Source organism: Carettochelys insculpta, chromosome 11 (assembly GCF_033958435.1).
Source record: "Carettochelys insculpta isolate YL-2023 chromosome 11, ASM3395843v1, whole genome shotgun sequence".
Taxonomy (NCBI): Eukaryota; Metazoa; Chordata; order Testudines; family Carettochelyidae; genus Carettochelys; species Carettochelys insculpta.
In genome coordinates, this window is record NC_134147.1 from 50,459,691 (window position 1) to 50,480,000 (window position 20,310).

At 43.6% G+C, this 20,310-nt stretch overlaps 1 protein-coding gene across 5 annotated transcripts in view; it reads right to left on the bottom strand.

The window, feature by feature from the left end:
- PLXNB1 (plexin B1) overlaps window positions 1–20,310 on the bottom strand; it is a 292,916-nt gene that overhangs the window by 85,184 nt on the left and 187,422 nt on the right. For all 5 annotated transcript variants that reach the window (XM_075005838.1, XM_075005840.1, XM_075005839.1 and 2 more), the window contains 2 exons: window positions 19,451–19,602; window positions 6,272–6,377 (listed from right to left, as the gene is read on the bottom strand). In XM_075005838.1, coding sequence (XP_074861939.1) covers window positions 6,272–6,377; window positions 19,451–19,602 — 258 coding nt within the window. The remainder of the gene's footprint in view (window positions 1–6,271; window positions 6,378–19,450; window positions 19,603–20,310) is intronic.

A 20,310-nucleotide genomic window follows, 5' to 3' on the forward strand; every position in this document is an offset into this window, starting at 1 on the left:
CATGGCCATTTTGAAATTTTGGGATAGTGTAGACATGGCCACTGTGGAGTCATATACAGCCTCTCATCCACTGTAATCTCCAGGTCCTTTTCTGCTGTCTGGCTACTTAGCTCGTCCATCCCCAGCCTGCACTTTTCCTTGTTGAACCTCAACAGATAGTTTTGGCCCAATCCTCCAGTTTATCTAGGTCATTTTGGACTCTATCCTTACCCTCCAATGTACCTACCTCTCCCCCTAGGTTAGGGTCATCCACAAATTTGCTGAGGGTGCAATCTATACCCCATCCAGGTCATTAATAAAGATGTTGAACAATACCGGCCCTAGAACAGATCCTTGGGGCACTCCACTTGAAATCGACCGCCAACCAGACATTGAGCCATTGATCACACCCTGTTGGGCCCAACCGTCTAGCTAGGTTTCTATCTACCTTACAGCCCATGTATCCAATCCATACTTTCTTAACTTATGGGCAACAATGTTGTGGGAGACTGTATCAAAAGCTTTGCTTAAGTCAAGGTATATCACATCCATTGACTTTCCCATGTCCACCGAGCCAGTTACCTCATCATAGAAGCTATTCAGATTGGTCAGGCATGATTTGTCCTTGGTGAATCCATGTTCGCTAGTCTTGATGACTTTCCACTCCTCCAAGTGCTTTAAAATGGATTGCTTGAGAATCCCCTCCATGATTTTTCCAGGGACTGAGGTAAGGCTGACCGGTCCATAGTTCCCTGGATTGTCCTTCTTTCCTTTTTTAAAGATGGGCACTATGTTTGCCTTTTTCCAATCATCTAGGACCTCTCCCAATCTCCATGAGTTTTCAAAGATAATGGTCAAAGGCTCTGCAATGACATCTACTGATTCCTTCAGTACCCTTGGATGCATTAAATCTGGACCCATGGATTTGTGCGTGTCTAGCTTTACTAAATAGCTCTTAACCTGTTCTTTCCCCACCTAGGGCTGTCCAGCTCCTTCTTATACTGCACTGCCTAGTGCCATAGGCGGTGAGCTGATTTTGCCTGTGCAGATGGAGGCAAAACAAGCATCGACTACTTTAGCCTTTTCACATCATCTGTCACCAGGTTACCTCCCTCATCCAGTAATGGCCCTACCCGCCCAACCCCAATCACCCCCTTATTGTTAACATGCCTGTAGAAATCCTTCTTGTTGCCCTTCTCATTCCTTGCTAGATGCAGTTCCAATTGTGGTTTCACTTTGCTGATTACTCCCCAGCATTCTCTCCTTAGTCATCTATCCAAGTTTCCACTTCTTATACACATCATTTTTGAGTTTAAGCTCGCCAAGAATTTCCTTGGTAAGCTAAGCTGGTTGCCTACCATATGTGCTTTTCTTACTATGTATTGTGATGATTTGTTCCTGTGCCTTCAATAAGACTTCTTTAAAATACTGCCAGTTCTCCTAAATTCCTTTCCCCTTCATAACAGTTTCGCAGGGTATCCTGCCCACCAGTTCTCTCAGAGTCGAAGTCCGCTCTTCTGAAATCAAGGCTCTATATTTTACTGCTAATCTTTCTTCCTTTAGTCAGAATCCTGAAATCTACCATTTTATGATTGCTACAGCCCAGATTGCCACCCACTTATATTTCTCCTACTAGTTCTTCCCTGTTTGTGAGCAGCAGGTCAAGCTGTGCACGGCCCCTGGTTGGTTCCTTCAGTACTTGCACTGGGAAGTTATCCCCAACATTCTCCAAAAACTTCCTGGTTTGTCTGTGTACGGCTGTATTGGTCTCCTAACAAATATCTGAGTGATTCAAGTCTCCCATGAAAACCAGGGTCTGTGATTTGGAAGCTTCTCTTTGCTGTCTGAAGAAATGCTTGTCTACCTCATCTGCCTGGTCTGGCGGTCTATAGCAGATACCAACCACAACCTCACGTCTGGTGCTTCCGCCTCTAAGCTTAACTCAAAGACTCTTAACTGGCTTTTCTCCCTCCATATACTGGAGCTCTGAGCAATCATATTGATCTCTCACATACATCACAACTACTCCTCCTTTTTTCCCAGCCTGTCTTCCTGAACAGTTTATATCCTTCCATGACAGTGCTCCAGTTATGTGAGTCATCCCACCAAGTCTCCATTATTCCAATCATCTCATACTTCTTTGACTGTGTCAGGGCCTCTAATTCTTCCTGTTTGCTTCCTAGGCTTCTTGCATTTGTTTAGAAACACCTTAAATAATTAGCTGACTGGGCTACTTTCTCCTTTCAAACCAGGGGTCCTCATTTGTTTTTCCTTCCTCTTTTCCCTCTTACCTGATGGTTTGTGTCACCATCTCCCAAAGAACCTAGTTTAAAGCCCCCCTCAACAGGTTTGCAAGCCTGCCCACAATGATGTTCTTTCCTCTCTTTATTAGGTGGATCCCACCTCTTCCTAGTAATCCTTGTTCCTGAAACAGAATCTCATGGTCAAAGAAACCAAACCCTCTCTCTGACACCTCCTGCACAACCACACATTTACTTCTATGATTCAATAATATCTACCTGGACCCTTTCCTTCAACAGAGAGGATGGATGAGACCACCACTTACACTCCATATTCTTTGATCTTCCTTCCCAGAGTTACATAATCTGCAGTTATCTGCTCAAGGTCGTTCTTTGCTGTGTTATTAGTTCCTACACGGAGAAGTAGAAAGTGGTAATAATCCACAGGTTTGATGATTTTTGGAACTCTCTCTGTCACATCCCTAGGTTGTGTCACAGCTCCTGGTAAGAAGCAAACTTCCGAAGATTCCAGGTCTGGATGGTAGATGGATGACTCAGTCCCTCTTAGGAGGGATTCCCTGACCACCAAAAGCCATCATCTTCTCTTAGGGATGGTGTTCATAGAACCCCCATCCCTACGGCTACACATCCCAGAACTTCCAGTCAAGGGGGTCTTCTTCTGATCCATTCCCTGAGAAGTCTCTGCCACAGTATTCTGCACCATATCACCCGTAAAGAGAGCCTGAAAGTGGTTGCTTACCTCCACCAGAACTAGAAATACCTGAACTGGCTCTCTTCTCCTGTAGGTTGCATGCTTCCAGTTTTCTTCCTTGGTTTGTATTGCCCTCACTATCTGCTCAGTATTAAATGCTGTGCCCGCAGTACTAAATGCTGCCTTCTGTCCAGGAAATCTTCACCGTCTCTGATGATATTTGCGCCTCAAGTCCTCTAATCTTTTTTTCCAAGATGGCAACCAAGCTTGCTCTTGGTACATATGAAATCCCTTCTATCTTCCAGGAGGAAGGAGGGATACCTTAGTGGTTTGAACACTGGCCTGTGAAGCTCAGCGCTGTGAGTTCAGCCTTTCAGGGGGCCATTTAGGGAACTGGGTCAAATAGATTTAAAAAAAAAAAAAGGCAGGGATTATGACAGGTCTTGCTGTGAGTGCAGGGGACTGGACTCAATGACCTCTGAAGGTCCCTTACAGCTATATGAGATAAGTATACCTCCATAAAAAAGACAAACGTAGCACATGCTGTGCAGGTCACAACAGTTGACTTGTCACTATCCATCTTCCCCTTTCTTCAGTGAATTCCCTCAGACATTAGTGTCACCCTGAAGGCCAGAAGAGAAATAAAACTATAAAAGAAAAGACCAAATAATAATATGGGGTTCCGCACAAGGTGAACTCCCACGCAAACACCTCTGTTAGCAGCTGCCTGTTTGTAGCTCCCAGCAATAACAGAATTCACACTACTACTAAAATAAGATCAATAACTAACCCCAAAAGAAAACCACTGAACAACACCTTTCTGAAACAAGAAGAGCTGTCCCAGCAACAATTAGAGGTGGTAAGATGGAACTGAGAGGATGTGGGGCAAGCAGACAGACAGCACCAGAGCCAGCCTGACAGATACCAATGAGGGAAAAAAATCTACTATGACAATGCACATGGTGTTTGACACCTAATTTTCAATGGATATTAGCAAGCATGTCAAGAAGAACATATGTTTTCAGTACTACATGTCAAGGCTAATTTCCATTGGGTTACCAAAAATCTGTCTTTTTCAGGTAAGCAATTCATTCCTGTATTAAATTATAGTGAGAAATTGATTTTAAAACATTTACTCAAATATATACCTACATAATCATTCTAGGCTTATTATGTTATATTTCTGTTCGAGGGAGAAAGGGCTTTCAACCTAACTGCAGCTATGATACAATATTTTCAAAATTTCTACCAACCAGTAGACATGGATCTGAGAGGGTAGTAAATCCCATCTGCCTGTGCCAGGCCACAGAGGGTGACAGCATTTAAATTATGACTCTAATTTTTTTACAAACACAATGACATCTCCCTGATTTTCCTATCATTAACCTGCCCACGGAATGAGATTTTTACCACATTATATGCTCAAGTGAAGACGTAAGCTTCCTGTTCATTGTATCTTTAACTCTCACTTTTGATATTCATCCATTGCTGCTGTCAATACAACACTTGCTCTTATATGAAAATTTTTTGTAATGGGATAAAGTCTACTTCTGCCTCATTTCAGCTGGCACCTCCAAGCTCAAGACCCTCAGATTTCCAGCTACCACAATGCAGCAGCTCCCAAAGTTGTGTTGACCTGTACTAATAGTATAGGTCCTCTATTCAGTGAGCAAAGAGAACGAATAACTGATGTCATCAAGAAAGCTCATATGCTTAATGTCAATTTTGCTTTAATCTTTACTAAAAAGATTAATGATGTCATTACTATAAGGTGGGTGCACAACTGGTTGAAAGACTCTACTCAAAAAGTAGTCATCAATGGTTTGCTGTCAGTTTGGGACATCACATCTAGAGGGATCCTGCAGGATCAGTCTCAGATCTGATAGTAGTCAGTATTTTGATTAATGACTTGGACAATGGGTGACACAATATAAAATTTTTGCAAATGACACAAACCTGGGAGGGACAGCAAGGAGGACAGGCTTAAAATTCAAAATGACTTTGACAAAATAAGAGAATTAATCTGAATTCAATAAGATGAAATTCAACAAAGAGAAGCTCAAAGTACTTCACTTAGGAAGACAAAAATCAAGGGCAGTTACAAAATGGCAAATAACTGTGTATGTGGTAATACTGATGAAAAGGACTTGGAGGTTAGAGCGGACCAAAAATTGAACCTATCTCAGCAATGTGATGCATCTGCAAAAAAGGCTAATACAATCCTGGGAGGTATTAACAGGAGTGTTGTCTGTAAGATACATGAAGTTATTGTCCCGCTCTACTCAGCACTACTGAGGCCTGGTTGAAGTACTGTGTCCAATCTGCACACTACAGTTTGAGAGAGATGTGGACAAAGAATCTAGGGGAGAACAATAACGACAAAAAGGCTTAGAAAGCTTGACCTATGGTGAAAGGATAAAAAATGGGCATATTTAGTCCTGAGAAAAGATGACTGCAGGATAAATGGAAACAATTTTTCAATATGCTAAAGGTCATTATAAAGTGGACAGCAATCAATTGTTCTTCAGGTCCACTGAGGTATGACAAGTAATAATGGGCTTAATCTGCAGTAAGTGCAATTTAGGTTATTTATTAGGAAAAGTGTTTCTACCTATAAGATAGCTAAGCTCTTGGATAGGCTTCCAAGGGAGGTTCTAGAATCACTGCAGCTTTGTCAAACTTATTTTTAAAAGAGTCATTAGGAATTATCTAGGTTTACTTGGTCATGCCGTAGCCTAGCACATTGGACTTGATGACTTCCTGAGGCCCCTTCCACCTACATTTTTCTGACTCTATGGCTATGTCTGCACTAGCCCCAAACTTTGAAATGGCCACACAAATGGCCATTTCAAAGTTTGCTAATGAAGCGCTGAAATGCATATTCAGCGCTTCATTAGCATGCGGGCGGCTGCGGCACTTCGAAATTGATGCGCCTCGCCGCCGCGCGGCTCGTCCCGACGGTGCTCCTTTTCGAAAGGACCCCGCCTACTTCGAAGTCCCCTTATTCCTATGAGCTCATGGGAATAAGGGGACTTCGAAGTAGGCGGGGTCCTTTCGAAAAGGAGCCCCGTCGGGACGAGCCATGCAGCGGCGAGGTGCATCAATTTCGAAGTGCCGCGGCCGCCCGCATGCTAATGAAGCGCTGAATATGCATTTCAGCGCTTCATTAGTAAACTTCGAAATGGCCGTTTGTGTGGACATTTCAAAGGTTGGGGCTAGTGTAGACACGGCCTATGACTGAAACAAGGCCCTATGTCCAAGAAAGTCTGTGAACACAAAAGAGAGGAACAGGCACAGGGGGTATAGAACAATGTGAGAGAGGCTTCACTGGAGATGTTACCTGGTAGGTAAACATGTGAACAGAAACTCCATGTCCTCCTCCAGGTACTTCCACAGCAACGTACCCAGATCTCTCAGCCCAGCTCGCACCAGTGAAGCACACAATACTGCAAAACAATCAGAGAACAATATCAGCGGAAGGGTCACCTTTTGGAATGCAATTGCAGATCAGTGAGAGGTTATGTCCCTACTCGCCCTAGAACCCTGGGTGCCTTAAAATGCTTTCCTCTTGGAGCTCCTGGCCTGGATACTTCCAGTCAGCTCCTAGGTGCGCACTAACAGTGAGCCGAGCAGTCCGGCATCCTACTTGTTACACCACAGCCACACGCTGTTCTCCATCATCCTAGATAGCCACTCAGCAGTTAACCACAACACACAACCCAGTCCTGAATTTCACAAAAAACATCTCTCCTGAAGTATTCAGCCCTCTCATGAACTAAGCTTCTGTTGCTCTTTTAGGCTACGTCTACACGTGAAGCCAACATCGAAATAGCTTATTTCGATGTAGCAACATCGAAATAGGCTATTTCGATGAATAATGTCTACACGTCCTCCAGGGCTGGCAACGTCGATGTTCAACTTCGACGTTGTGTGGCACCACATCGAAATAGGCGTTGCGAGGGTACGTCTACACGCCAAAGTAGCACACATCGAAATAAGGGTGCCAGGCACAGCTGCAGACAGGGTCACAGGGCGGACTCAACAGCAAGCCGCTCCCTTAAAGGGCCCCTCCCAGACACAGTTGCACTAAACAACACAAGATACATAGAGCTGACAACTGGTTGCAGACCCTGTGCCTGCAGCATGGATCCCCAGCTGCCGCAGAAGCAGCCAGAAGCCCTGGGCTAAGGGCTGCTGCCCACGGTGACCATAGAGCCCCGCAGGGGCTGGAGAGAGAGCATCTCTCAACCCCCCAGCTGATGGCCGCCATGGAGGACCCAGCAATTTCGACGTTGCGGGACGCGGATCGTCTACACGGTCCCTACTTTGATGTTGAACGTCGAAGTAGGGCGCTATTCCGATCCCCTCATGAGGTTAGCGACTTCGACGTCTCACCGCCTAACGTCGAAGTTAACTTCGAAATAGCGCCCGACGCGTGTAGCCGCGACGGTCGCTATTTCGAAGTTAGTGCCGCTACTTCGAAGTAGCGTGCACGTGTAGACACAGCTTTAAAGAGATAAAAGCACAGCAGCTTGTTAACTGGCATTAACAATCACTTCAATTAAAGAACACTGGGGTGGTTTAGATTAAAAATAAAACAAGCTTACAAAAGAGACTGGTTTAAAATCAGTGAAAATACAAGGGATAAAGACAAAATAATTACACACAAATAAAAGGAAGATATATTTGATACTGGCTAAGACTTAACTGTGATGGCACAGGTAAATTCAAGATAGATTTCTTATTACTTTTTTTTTAAGCTATGGGACTGATTTTATCCCAGTTAGGCTCTTCCACAGTTTAGTCAGGTGCTTATTTTCATTGTGTTTCTAGGTGAAAGATCTTCACCTAAGCAGGTTTTTAATTTATATTCAAGTTTACAGTCTTCAACTCTGTAGGTGGAAGGAACCCTCTGCACCCTTATGTCAGTCCAGTGATGGATACCAAGGTGGTTTCTTCTCTCTCTTTGGATCTTCCACTGACCCTTTATTTCAATACTGTCAAGTGATGAATCATTTTGGCATTTAGTCATTAAGTCAATGAGGTGGGTACTTCATTTACTTCTTCCATATAACAAATCATGATACCATGGCTTCCCTGCTGTCAGAGGTTTTTAAGCCTATGCACTTGAGCCATCTGTTTTGCTGTGAGGTCTTTTAGCATGTGTACCTTCATTCACCTCTTCTATCACTTCAAAAGATGTCTCCCACGAGTTTTGCATGTTGTATTTTTTTCACAAGGTTTAGCACTAATACCAAGTCCATTATTTCAAAAGAGCATTTACAAATATGTTAATCATACAACATCTGCTTGTTTTGGCTGTCCCTGAGGTTAGTTTCAACTATCTTCATCACATCTTTCAAATTCTTCTTGTACTTCTGCATATATTCAGTTACCAATTCTCCCTCTGCCTTAATATTCCCCTTCCCAGGAGTCAATGAGATCTTGGGGTCCTCTCACTTTCCACTTACAAAGATGGTCAAGTGGGGCATACACTGCAGGGGTTCCTTGGGAGCCACCCTATACATGAAGAGGGTGACATTTCATATGTAACATTTACTCTCATTTGCATTCCTTTCAGCACTGACTACAGTATTCCCACCCAACCATTTATCTCGTGATGGTTTGGGGGGGTGGTGGGTTTATTTGTTCATTCCACAAAACTTCCATAATTCACTGAATTGGGGGATATTAAATTTTTCCTGCAATCTGATAAAATCTCTTCAGGGAAACTCACTCTGTTACAAATACCGTAAACTTGTTCATATCCAGCAGCTCCAGGACTGGGAGGTTGCTGAACTTCACAATATTCTGCGTAATAGAGAGGTATACCTAGCAATGCATAACACTATAAAAAACAAGATTAGATATTAAGAAGCGAACAAAAATGTATGCAGAGTACTTTATTTACCAGCAACAGTACTACTGTACACTGTAAACTTATACTGTATTTGCTGTAGTTATTTGTATTTATTTTCACTATACTGTATCTATGGGAAAAATAACTAAAATTCACTTATGGTTAAAATGCCAGTTATTTGAGTGTTGCAGAAGATAGAATGCTTGTTAAGACAGAGTTTACTGTAGTGAAAAAGGTTTTTACCACAGAGTCAGCCTCTATGTTGTCATGTAACATGCCAGCAGGCCTCAGAGAGCAAGAGTGGGAACTTCCATCCCTGTAATACAGCCAGTTCCAATACCTGTGTTATAGCCTGTTACAGCCTTAAACCCTACAAAAATAAACACCAGATAGCCGTATCAGCCCTAATACCTGCGTTTGAATCTCGGAACCTAAAGAAACCAGTAACCAGGGCAACGCTGGCTTCAGCCCCATGAAAATGTTAAAAGTGGTGTTGAGCCAGTATACACACACCCAATAAACAGTTAATAGATAAAATCATTATAAGGTCATGCCCCTAGCTGCGTGTCCCTGGGTACTCTTGGCCTCAGTTGGTTCCTCGGCCCTTTGGCCCCAGCCGGAGCAACATCCACTGTGGCCCTGATGTGAGGCGCTTTGGTAGTAGAATTCTCCACAGCAGAAGGGACGTAAGCATGCCAAAATGCTCCTTACTAGTCATATACTTTCCTGTTATGCTTTGCTTGCCAATGTGTACCTTGTGAATAATCTGTAGTACCTTGGAGTAGTTAATCTTAATAAAGTACAGTTATCCCTGATCAGCTCTGTGTTGAAGTGAATCTCATAATCTTGTCGATCCTTGGCCTTGTGGATTGACATTTTGGCTTCACAAACAGGATTCGCAAAATCAGTGTGCAAGTGTGGGTAGAGGGACAGCAGGCAACGTGCAAGAGGGAAACTGGGGTTGCTTTTGCAGATAGGAATCCAGGATGGCCAGCCACCTCCTGGTGGAGTGGAATAAGGGGGAGATCCCACAGCCACCGCAAAAAATTGCAGAACACAGGGAGGCTGCAATGCCCTCCTATTCAGCCTACTCCAGGGACTGGGGCTGACTGTTCCTCAGTCTCCTGGAAGCAGTTACAGAGAAAGCAGTGGCCGTTAAGTTAATAAGGACTGGGTGCCAGAGTTGTGGGATGAAAACATCTGGGCTACCTTCTCCGCCAAGGGGGATAGTGAGTGTGAGGAGGAGGCTGAATTGCAGCCTCTGGTCAAGAATAAAGCAAAGGGGCAGCCATGGCCCCCCACCTCAGCAGACTCAAATTTGCAAAGATTATACTCAGACTGAACTGCCGGTAAAGCAGGAACTGGGGTAAAGAAGAGGAGTAGGGAATTCATTCACAGATGGCTCCTACAAATATGGGATGATGCAGCTGATTTTGTAAAGCAGGGGATGCAGATAAAACCTGTAAAAAATGATGTGAAGTCACTTCGCTATGACCCCAAGTTTATCTCAGCAATACCACTGTGTGAGGAATCTTCGCCTGGAGCAAAGCAAAATCTGATCCCATCTTGTTCCCTGTCTGATCAGCAGGTGGAGGTGAGCAATAGGCTGGTAAAAACTTAACAGCAACTGGCAGAACACTCTGTGTGTGTGGGTGTGGGGGTGGTAGTTTGGTTGTTTTACAAACTATATGCTAGCTGCTTTTACATTATATTCTTAATAAATGCATTGTTCTTGCCTTCCCCCGCTCCCCGGGAAGGGTAAGTTGGAAAAAAATATTCTGTCTTAAAGGTATATTCCCATCATAGTATGGCTGAGTAAGGAGAGAGGTTTAGTATCCAACTCTCCAACTTATTAGCTGTGGAAAAAAAAAATTAAAGTTGTATATACCTTCAGTCCTAGCAGGATTGAGCCTGAAAAGGACAGGGATTAAAGTCTCTGTCCTACCTTGGTACTTGGTATATGGTTTAAAGAGGCTAAGACAGAGAAGAGAAAAAATTGTTTGTTAAGTTGTAAGTGTATCTTTGAGAAAGTGTTTAAGCATAAAAATTATTTTAAGGAGGCTCCCTAGGAGTTTTAATATCTTGGCTTTCGAGTTCCTGACATCAGCAAAGAAAGGAGATACTCCTGCAGTTTGGCTCTAAAACAAGGCAATTTGCACAATTAGCCAACTATGGGAATAAATTTAAGACTTGTTCAAGAAAAGTACCAGGAAGTTTGTGGGTCTAGTTAAGGAGCCCACTCCCCTTGCTATATTGGCAGTAAGATAAAGCCGGCATCCATAGGAAAAAAACTGTTTCAGCTATAAAAGCAGGATTGGGCCCACACGAGCAGGAGAGCAATTAATAAAAAAACAACAACAAAAAAACTATAGTCCGAGAGCCCTGAGGGCATAGTAACAGGAACAGGAAAAGCAGTAAGTAAAGGCATGAAAAAGTCAGATCCCTGCAATAATACTTAAAATGGAAAAATCTAAACTAATGAAGTTTGCATTTTTAAGGGAACAAGTGAGTAACTAAAGGGAAAGAATGTCATTTACTCTGAAGTGTCCAAAGAAAATTCAGAATAAATAGCTTGCTAAATCTGAAAAGAACTAATCATATTTGTAAATGAAAGGAGTAGAAAAGTGTCTTTTTTGTCTTTCAAAACACAGGAAAAACTGGAATTTACTGAAAAACAACCTAAAACACCATAAATTCACTGTCATAATAAAAGGAGAGGGTTTTGTATTTTATGTTTGTGTCTTATCTTATTGGCAGCATTGTTAAGTTGTCTATATTGCTAAGCGAAAAAGAGCATACACATGGGTTCACAATACTTCAGGCTAGGCAAGACCCAGGAAAAGAAGAAGTGAAAACACTGCTGGCATAAAATTCTGCCTGAAGTGCTTTGAAGCTATGGCTCCAGCTTTGCGCTTTTCTGTCAAGCCATGTGCTATTTGGTCGGTTGCTAGTGATGCAGTATCAGATACTGCCAGTAAAAATTGGCAGAGCCAGCACTAAATTTAAATTCTTGCAAACATAAAAGCCTAGCAGCTGCCTAGGTTAATGAGTGTGGTACCTATTACCAATACACTCCCACAAAAGTATTTTGTCAGGCAACTAAGTGGGAAAGGTATGGAAGATACAGTTAAAACCTGAATCCCAAATTGACTTATTTGCATAACTAATAGTACTGGAATGCTTGGATTCTTTGCAGGAAAACAGTTCTCCAAGCCATACTATCGACAACTACACCTGTGACACTGGCCACAGCTGTCCAGCCAGAACTGTAACTCTGCCCAATGCCATAAAGGGCCCATCACCTTAAGCCAGCATCCTTACAAGTACTCTCACAAGCAAAGCGTCACCCTTTTGGCTACAGTAAACAATACTGCAAATTGATGTAAAAAGAATAGTGCATCTAGTACACCTTTTGCTAATCAAATCTGTTTTCTTTGCTGGCTAATCATACTTGTTTCCTCCCATGTCTTAATATTACTTTGCCTGTTAGCCATCTTTATTTGCATAATGATTACAGAATTCAAGGGTATGGCCGTCTGCAATTGTTGGCATATGTTTGGCTTATTCCTACTCGATACCCTGTTAATGCCGCCACCCCCACAGCATTAATATTGCCTAATGCCTGTACCCTGGTCCCATCTGGGCCTCATATGCACAATCTCTTTGTACAGTGGCAACCAACAACACTGTAATGTACTTGTTGCAGTGTAATTGCTGCCATATTGGGAAGGGTGGGTATCCTACATTCTTTTAGTACTAAAACTCTAAGGAACAACTTGCAGAAGCTTGATACATTTAAAGTTGTAGCACCTGCATTACAAAGTCAAATGTTAAAGGACACCTTTCTAGGCACCATACATGTATGAAAGGGGGTAAACTCCTCTTCATGGAGCATTTATGCAGGTCTCGCTTCCACTGTGAGCCTGGCATTGGCATGCATGATTGGTCAGCTTCCAGCATCAAAATTTGTACATGCTACAAAGGCTCTCATTGACTGACGCATGTAGTCAGTTTGTAACACTACGGATAAAGTCTGTAATCCACAGAGAGCTATGCTGAGACAAGACAGAAAGGCATTTCATACGACTGGTGGCAGCCACAAATAGTTGGGACAACTTCCTGAGGGAACTTGTACAGTTGATATAAAAAGTGAGTGCCCTTTCGAAAGTCAGATGAGGTCTGAGCTGCACCTTGTTTTTGTGAAAGATAGCATGGGGGGTTCAGATATCAGTGCTTTCAGCTCTGACACTCATCTAGCTGATGTAATCGCCACTAGAAGTGCCACCTTCCACAATAGGAAGAGAAACAAGCAAGTGGTCATGGGCTCAAAGGGCAGGTTCATGAGCTTTGGGAGGACCAAATTAAGATCCTATGTTGGGAGAGGTGGCCATGAAGGGGGGTAGATCTTTTCTAATCCCCTGAGAAAATGCATGACCAGAAATGCAGAAAATACTGACCTCACTGGAACATTGATATGATGATGGGGTGAACCCTGATGGATGACAGAGCTAACTCTCACTCTTTCAGGTGCAGTAAACAGTCCGGGATAATTGGGATAGGTGTCTGGGCTGGAGCTAGCTGATGCTAGATGCACCTGCGTGAAAACCTCTTCCACTTAATGAAGGAGATGGTTCTGGTAGATGGTTTCCTACTCCCCATGAGAACCTGCTGAACTGGGTGTGAGCACTGGCACTCCAACAGATTCAACCACGGAACCTCCTCTCTGGGAGGTGCAGAGACCAGAGATCAAGAGGTTACCATGGTCCTGAGTGATTAGGTCTGAGTAGAGGGAAAGCTCTATTGGGAATGCCAAATAATAGCTCCAAGAACGGGGTGTACAATGATGGAGAGCTTGAGAAGGACTTTATGGATAATTGGTTTTGGTGAAACGCGTACATCAACTGATTCTTCCAGTGCAGCATGAACACATCCAACAAGGAGTCCAGGCTCTGGTTCTGGAATGATGGAGCATTGTTTGTTGCTTTTTGGTGCAAAGAGACTGATTTGGAGAACTCCAAGCCATGGCAAATGGAATGCAGGATGTCTTGCTGTACTGACTATGCATGGCTATGAAATGATCTGCTAAGACAGTCTGTTACTATGCTCTCTGTGTCTGGGAAATAAGCCTGCAGGTGGCTGGATTGGGCTACACCAAAGCCCCAGAAGAGAGCTTCTCAATAGAACAGCAATGATTAGACCCATCCCTGTCTGTTGAGGTAGAACACGGCGGTGGTAACGTCTGTCAGAACTGTCGGTGGTATTGGCTGTGATCTTGCATAGTAGTGAAAAGGTTTGACAGGCCAAACAAACTGCCTGAACTCCTTGAACATTGATATAGAGAAGCATCTCATCATTTGACCACAGACCCAGTGTCCACACGTCTCTCAGATGTGTTCTGGAGTCCAAGTCTGAAACATCTGGGTCAAGTGTCAGTGAGGGCGGGAGGAGGTGGAGGGGAACCCCTGCACACATGTGCACTGGGTCCAGCCACCAAGTCAGTAAATCACAGAATCATAAAATCTGTAACACTAGAACTAGAAGGGACTTTGAGAGGTCATTGAGTCCAGTCTCTTGCCCTCATGGCAGGCCCAAGCATCATCTAGACCATCCCTGATAGATGACTAACCTGCCCTTAAATATCTCTAGGTACCTGATGCAGGATCATCTGCACATAGTCCAAACTGTCCTGTCCTGTCCAATAAGTGGAGATGACCCATGCCTGAAGCGGTCTTAAGCTTACTCTAGCATGCATAACTATGTAAGTGCATGCAGCTATGTGTCCAAGGAGGCTCAGGCAGCTCCTTGCTGTGGTCATGGATAACGTAACAGAGATTGAATTGAGCCACAGTCTGGAAGAATTGCCCTTGCCAAAACCGAGTCCTATAAAACTCCATCTTCTGAGTTGGAATGAGTGTTGATTTTCCAGGTCAAGCAGTATACCCAGGCTTTGGATTATGCATATAGGAAAACGTGAGACTCCCCACCTGTTCCCTGGAGTGGTCTCTCAGCAGTCATTAGTAGAAATAAAGATAAACCTGCTTCTGTCTTTTGTGCAGAAAAGCTGCTACTACTGCCATACGTTTTGTGAACACGTGGGGAGCTGTGGAAAGACTGAAATAGAGCACTGCAAACTGGTAATGAATGTGGCTTACTATAAATTGGAGGAACGGTCTGTGAGGTGAATGACTGGTGATGTGCAAGCAGGCATCTTTCACGCTGAGAGCTGCATTTCACACACAGAATGAGAAACGACTGTTTAGGAAGAAGTGCTGCAGAAAGGGATCGAGGGGCCATAATGGACCACAGGCTAATCTGAGTCAAAAAGTGTGACACTTTTGCAAAAAAAGCAAACATAATTCTGGGATGCACTAACAGGAGAAATTGGAGAAGGTCCAGAGAACAGCAACAAGAATCATTAAAGGTCTGGAGAACATGAGCTATGAGGGAAGACTGAAAGAACTGGGCTTGTTTAGTTCAGAAAAGAGAAGGCAGAGAGGGGAGATGATAGCGGTTTTCAAGTACCTAAAAGAGGATCACAAGCAGGAGGTTGAAAAATTGTTCTCCTTGGTCTCTGAGAATAGGACAAGAAGCAATGGGCTTAAATTGCAGCAAGGGAGGTTTAAGTTGCACAGTAGTAAAAACTTCCTGGCTGTCAGGGTCATTAAACATTGGAATAGATTACCTAGAGAGGTGGTAGAATCTCCCTCACTGGAGATATTTAACAGAAGGTTAGACAGACATCTATCAAGGATGGTCTAGATCAGTGGTTTCAACCAAAGTGCCAGGAGAATTGTACAAGTATGTTGTGAAATGCTGTCAATTTCCCTTTGCTGTGGCTCTTTGCAGAGCAACCAAGTGGGCAGGAATCAACAGCCCCTGTGCCAGCTGGGGCTCCAGGAGAAAAGTTGCGTGAGTCCCAGCTGGTGTGGGGTTCATCAATTTTATCAATTCCCACCCCCCTGATGGCTCTGCAAAGTGCCATAGCAAAGGAAAAGTGACAACATTTCACAGCACACTTGCAGAATTCTCTTGGAACTTTGGTTGACAACCACTGATCTAGACCATTGCTGATAGATGTCTGTCTAAACTGCTCTACAATATCTCAAGTGATGGAGATTCCAAAACCTCCCATGGCAATTTATTCCAGTGTTTAACGACCCTGACAGCTAGGAAGTTGACACCAGAGGGCAGGAGCCTGTTGGAACTGGGACACAGTTTAAATGCAGTAACCTCGGTGCATGGGGAGGGGAGATGCTTTCAGTGGTGACTCGTTTACCCAACACCCCTAGTATGGCATTGAGCAGATTTTGAAAATGTCTGTGGTCACTGTCTAAGAGGGTGTATTCTGTGGTGGATCTGTAACATTAATGCATTTGATCCTTGTTTAGCTTTTTGTATGTACTACTATGTAGCAAACTTCTTCAGTAAGACTAACCATAGTAAATGTAAGTAAATGTGGTGTTTATGAGCAATCAAGTCATCTGACAAAAGTGGGAGTGAAGTGGAATTGTTTGTCTCATTGATGTGTGCTGTATTACTGAAAAGGTTGGGAACCACTGGTCTAGATGATGCTTGGTCCTGCCATGAGGGCGGGGGACTGGACTTGATCACTTGAGGTCCCTTTCGGTTCTAGTATTCTGTGATTCTATGACTCCAATTCCCCAGATCCAGGAAAGAGATAACTGAACTTAATGAGAGCATGCAGAGTTTCAACTTTACCATAACCCTGTTGAGACCGCAGAAGTCCAAAATGGGTCTGAGGCCCCTTTTTGCTTTTGGTATTAGGAAATAATAGGAGTTTGTCCCACAACAGCTGAGAAATTTCCTCCACTGTCCCTACAGCTAGGAGCAATTGCACCTCCTGATGAAGGAATTGTTCATGAGAAGGGAACCTGAAGATGGACAGGAAAGGGGGATGAGAGGGTGGGAAGGAGCGGAATTGGAGTGCACATCCCACTTCTGCTGGGTGGCAGATCCAACAGTCTGAAGATATAAGGGCCTACACATGGACAGGCCCAAAGGCAGGAGAGTCAATGGGCCCTCTAGGACGAGGTCCACCTGACATTTGGGTGGTACTGCACCTGCACTTTTGGTGGCTGGGAAACTGCTGTCAGCTGCGCTGTTGGCATATTACCTATTTTTTCTTCACCCAGTAAGTAGTAAATTTTACATGCACCGAGACATGTACAGATATGCACCATCAGTAGAAGCAAAAAAACTCACCTACATTATATATATAAAAAAAGTTCCCATCAGAATAATTACTTCAACCAGGACAGAATAGACACTTCAGAATTCACTATTCAAATAACTAAATTTAAAGTGTAAGAGAAATAAAAATTATAAAATGTATAGAACAGTCAAAACACTAAAATAACACACTTTAAAAGAATAAAATTACATGGAATATGTATGCATTGTAGGAAGCACTAAGAAGTAACAACAATAACACAAGTACTATAGTAAGATGAGGGCCTGAAACATAAGACCACGTATAACAGGCCTGTTGTGAGGTCTGTGGCCCAGGCAGCAAGAGTCAAGACTTTGTATAGTCTTGAATTGTTAAAGAAACATTCAATATAATGTGTAAAGGTAGGGCAGAGACTGCAGCCTTGAAATGTAGAATATAGCAAACTGTAATTACTGCTGTTAAATGGTTAAGAAAAAACACCACAAAACTGGTGGGGCAAGTTACAGAAACAAAGAACAAGTTAAAAGAAGCTGAATACACAGCGCTCTAGAATACTCTTGCTCCCTGTGCAGGGTGGCAAACAATCCAGAGACAGCAAGCACAGGAACAGAATGAAACTTTGGTAACAACTGTAAGAAACCTACAAAAAGAGAGACATGTCACCTATTATAAATATTGGTGGTCAACAGTAGGCTTCACGCAGTTATCCTGTGCCTAAGAATGGGGACAGAAATGGAAATAGGTGGTCCTGGCAAAATTAAATATGAGATAGGGTCCATTGCACTGCAATCTCAATCACACAATAAAAACTAGGTTCAAATTAAAATGAGCCCAAGACCAGTGACTGTCAGAACAGGAAAAATAAGTGCACAGGAAGGAGAAGTAGCAAACAATATTTGCTTGGTCTTGGTAAATAAAATTAAGTAAACAATGGAACACAGTCAGGTCTCAGAGTACACGACCCCACTCTTACGCGACTGAGCCCAGATTCATATGTATACAAGTAAACCCTCGAGATATGTGCATTTGACATGCGCTTATCTCACATTAGTGGGATTGGAGGGGGACCCCAGAAACTCCAGCCCCAGGCAGCCAATGAAGTGTGGACGGGAGAAGATCCCCCCATCAAAGGTGAACAAAGCTGGCAGCAGCCAGCTCTTTCCCTGAGTGCCACCGGAGAAGGTCGGGGGGAGAGGCCTCCAGTCACTGCTGTGTTCCCTGGCTCCAGCCACCGCCACACACCCTGTCTCTAGTCACTGCTGCACACCCCAGTTTCAGCCTTTGACACAGACCCTCGGCTCCAGCTACCATCATGTGCCCCAGCTCCAGCCACCACTGTGCACCCTGCCTCCAGCCTCCGCTGCAGGCCCCAGCTCAAGCTACCACCACGTGCCCCGGCTCCAGCCTTCGTTGCAGCCCTGAGTATCTGAGAGGATTTTGCCATTTGAAAGCTGCCTCTTTTTCACTCTGATTTTGCTGGTAGGCGGAGGTTTTCACTATCATGATGCTCCCACTGTTTGGAGTTTGTAAGCTGAAGTAAGACTCAAGATGTCACTTCTATCACTTCCATATTAAGCTATCTGTTGACTGTGGTACAGGACAGTGTTCTTTCAGTTGTGCGACTCGTACAAGCAACACTGTGATTACCTTGCAATTGTAACCCCTGACTTTTGGGGGTGGGGAGGGGTGTCACATGCCTCAGTTACTGCTATTCCATTTAGGAGGAACAGCACTCCTCTGGCACTAACAGCTTGTTCATAATGTAACAGCATGATCTGCTTGCTGGCTTGAGTACTTTTGACCAAACTAAACCACTTCAGAGTTCCTTATATCTGATGCCTATAAAGTGACACCTTAACTTGGGGCTTGCTGGTCTTCAAAGCCCTTAGAAGTAGGCCCTGGCTATACTTCAGACTTCCTCTTTGAGATTCATCCTGACAGGTTGTACCTTGGCACCTTCTTCCTATAAGAAAACCCAGTGCCTCATCTCAGGTTGTCAGATGATGAGGTCCTTGCTACAGACAAGCTCACTCTCCATTCACATTGGTCTTAGCCTCTCTAACTCTTAAAAGTTAACTGACTCCAAGAAAGTGTTTTAGCTTTTCTTGGACATTTCCCTCCTATCCTCTTTTTTTCAGAGCATGTTTTTTTTCAGTCTGACACTTTTATCAAGATTGCATCACATTCTTTGTTTTTGTTGAGTGATGAATGCTAGAGGTCAGGGTCTTGAAAATGAAACTTAGTTTCTACTCAAATTCAATGCCCATGTGGTGAGTAGGTGGGGAAAATTGCTGCAGTCGAGCATCACTGCCTTTGGGAAGATGCAAAAGTCAGATCAGTGCTGGCTGGGGGCAGAAAGTTTCAATGATGGTCACAGTGGCTAGGGAAGAGGAGGGAAATTACTCATTCTGTTGTCAGGGACCCAATGGGAAACAACTCTTTCCCTGGGGGAATTTCACAATACTTACCTGCTGGAGATTTCATATTCTTGAGCATCTACAGCACAAGGAATTCCTGCAACAGTAACAGTTTCTGCAATGTCCTGATGTTTCTGACCAAGGTTTGAGCCAGTGATAGTGAGTCTAGTGCCACCTTCAACTGGTCCAGATAGGGGATAAACCTGAAAAGATACCCAAGCATGTGTTTATTTAATAGCACCTCAGATGCTGGCAGCCTATTATGGTGATGGACAGAAAACAACCCAAACTCTGTCCCCTACCTGGCCTGGATATAGTAAACTCTTTTTGGTTGCCAAGATGTTTGTCTGCTTCTCTTGTTATAGAGTAGCTGCTCTAACATCACAAGCAGGGAGTGACTTCTGCACCAAAATTTAAGAATTCTGTGCACAATATTTTAAAAATCTGCAAAATGCTGTATATTTTGTTTGTCAAAATAAAACAACATAATCAACAGGCTCACAACAGGGGAAAATCTCAAATTCTGTGTGAAAACATAAAATTCTGTAAGGTGCATTAATTCTACACATATTCTGCATTGTGTAGTGGTGCAGAATTCCAGCAGGAGTAAAGTGTTATAAATAAGAGCCTAGGATCCATGCCACCATTTTTCCCGTACTTTAGTCTTATTACCAGTTTCCACAATGATAATTCTATTAAGTTCCTCTTTAAAACAGCTCTGGCAGCACATCCTTTGTCTACACACTGCTCTATTGACTGCTTCTCTGGGGGCGCTGGTGAACAGGAGCTATTGTAGAAGCTGTTATCTATTACTGGTATTGCAGCCGTGTCCGGTGGCTTTACCATAGGTTCAGTGCCCCACTGGGCTAGATGATGCACAAAAACACAATCAAAATACAGCTGCTGCCCCA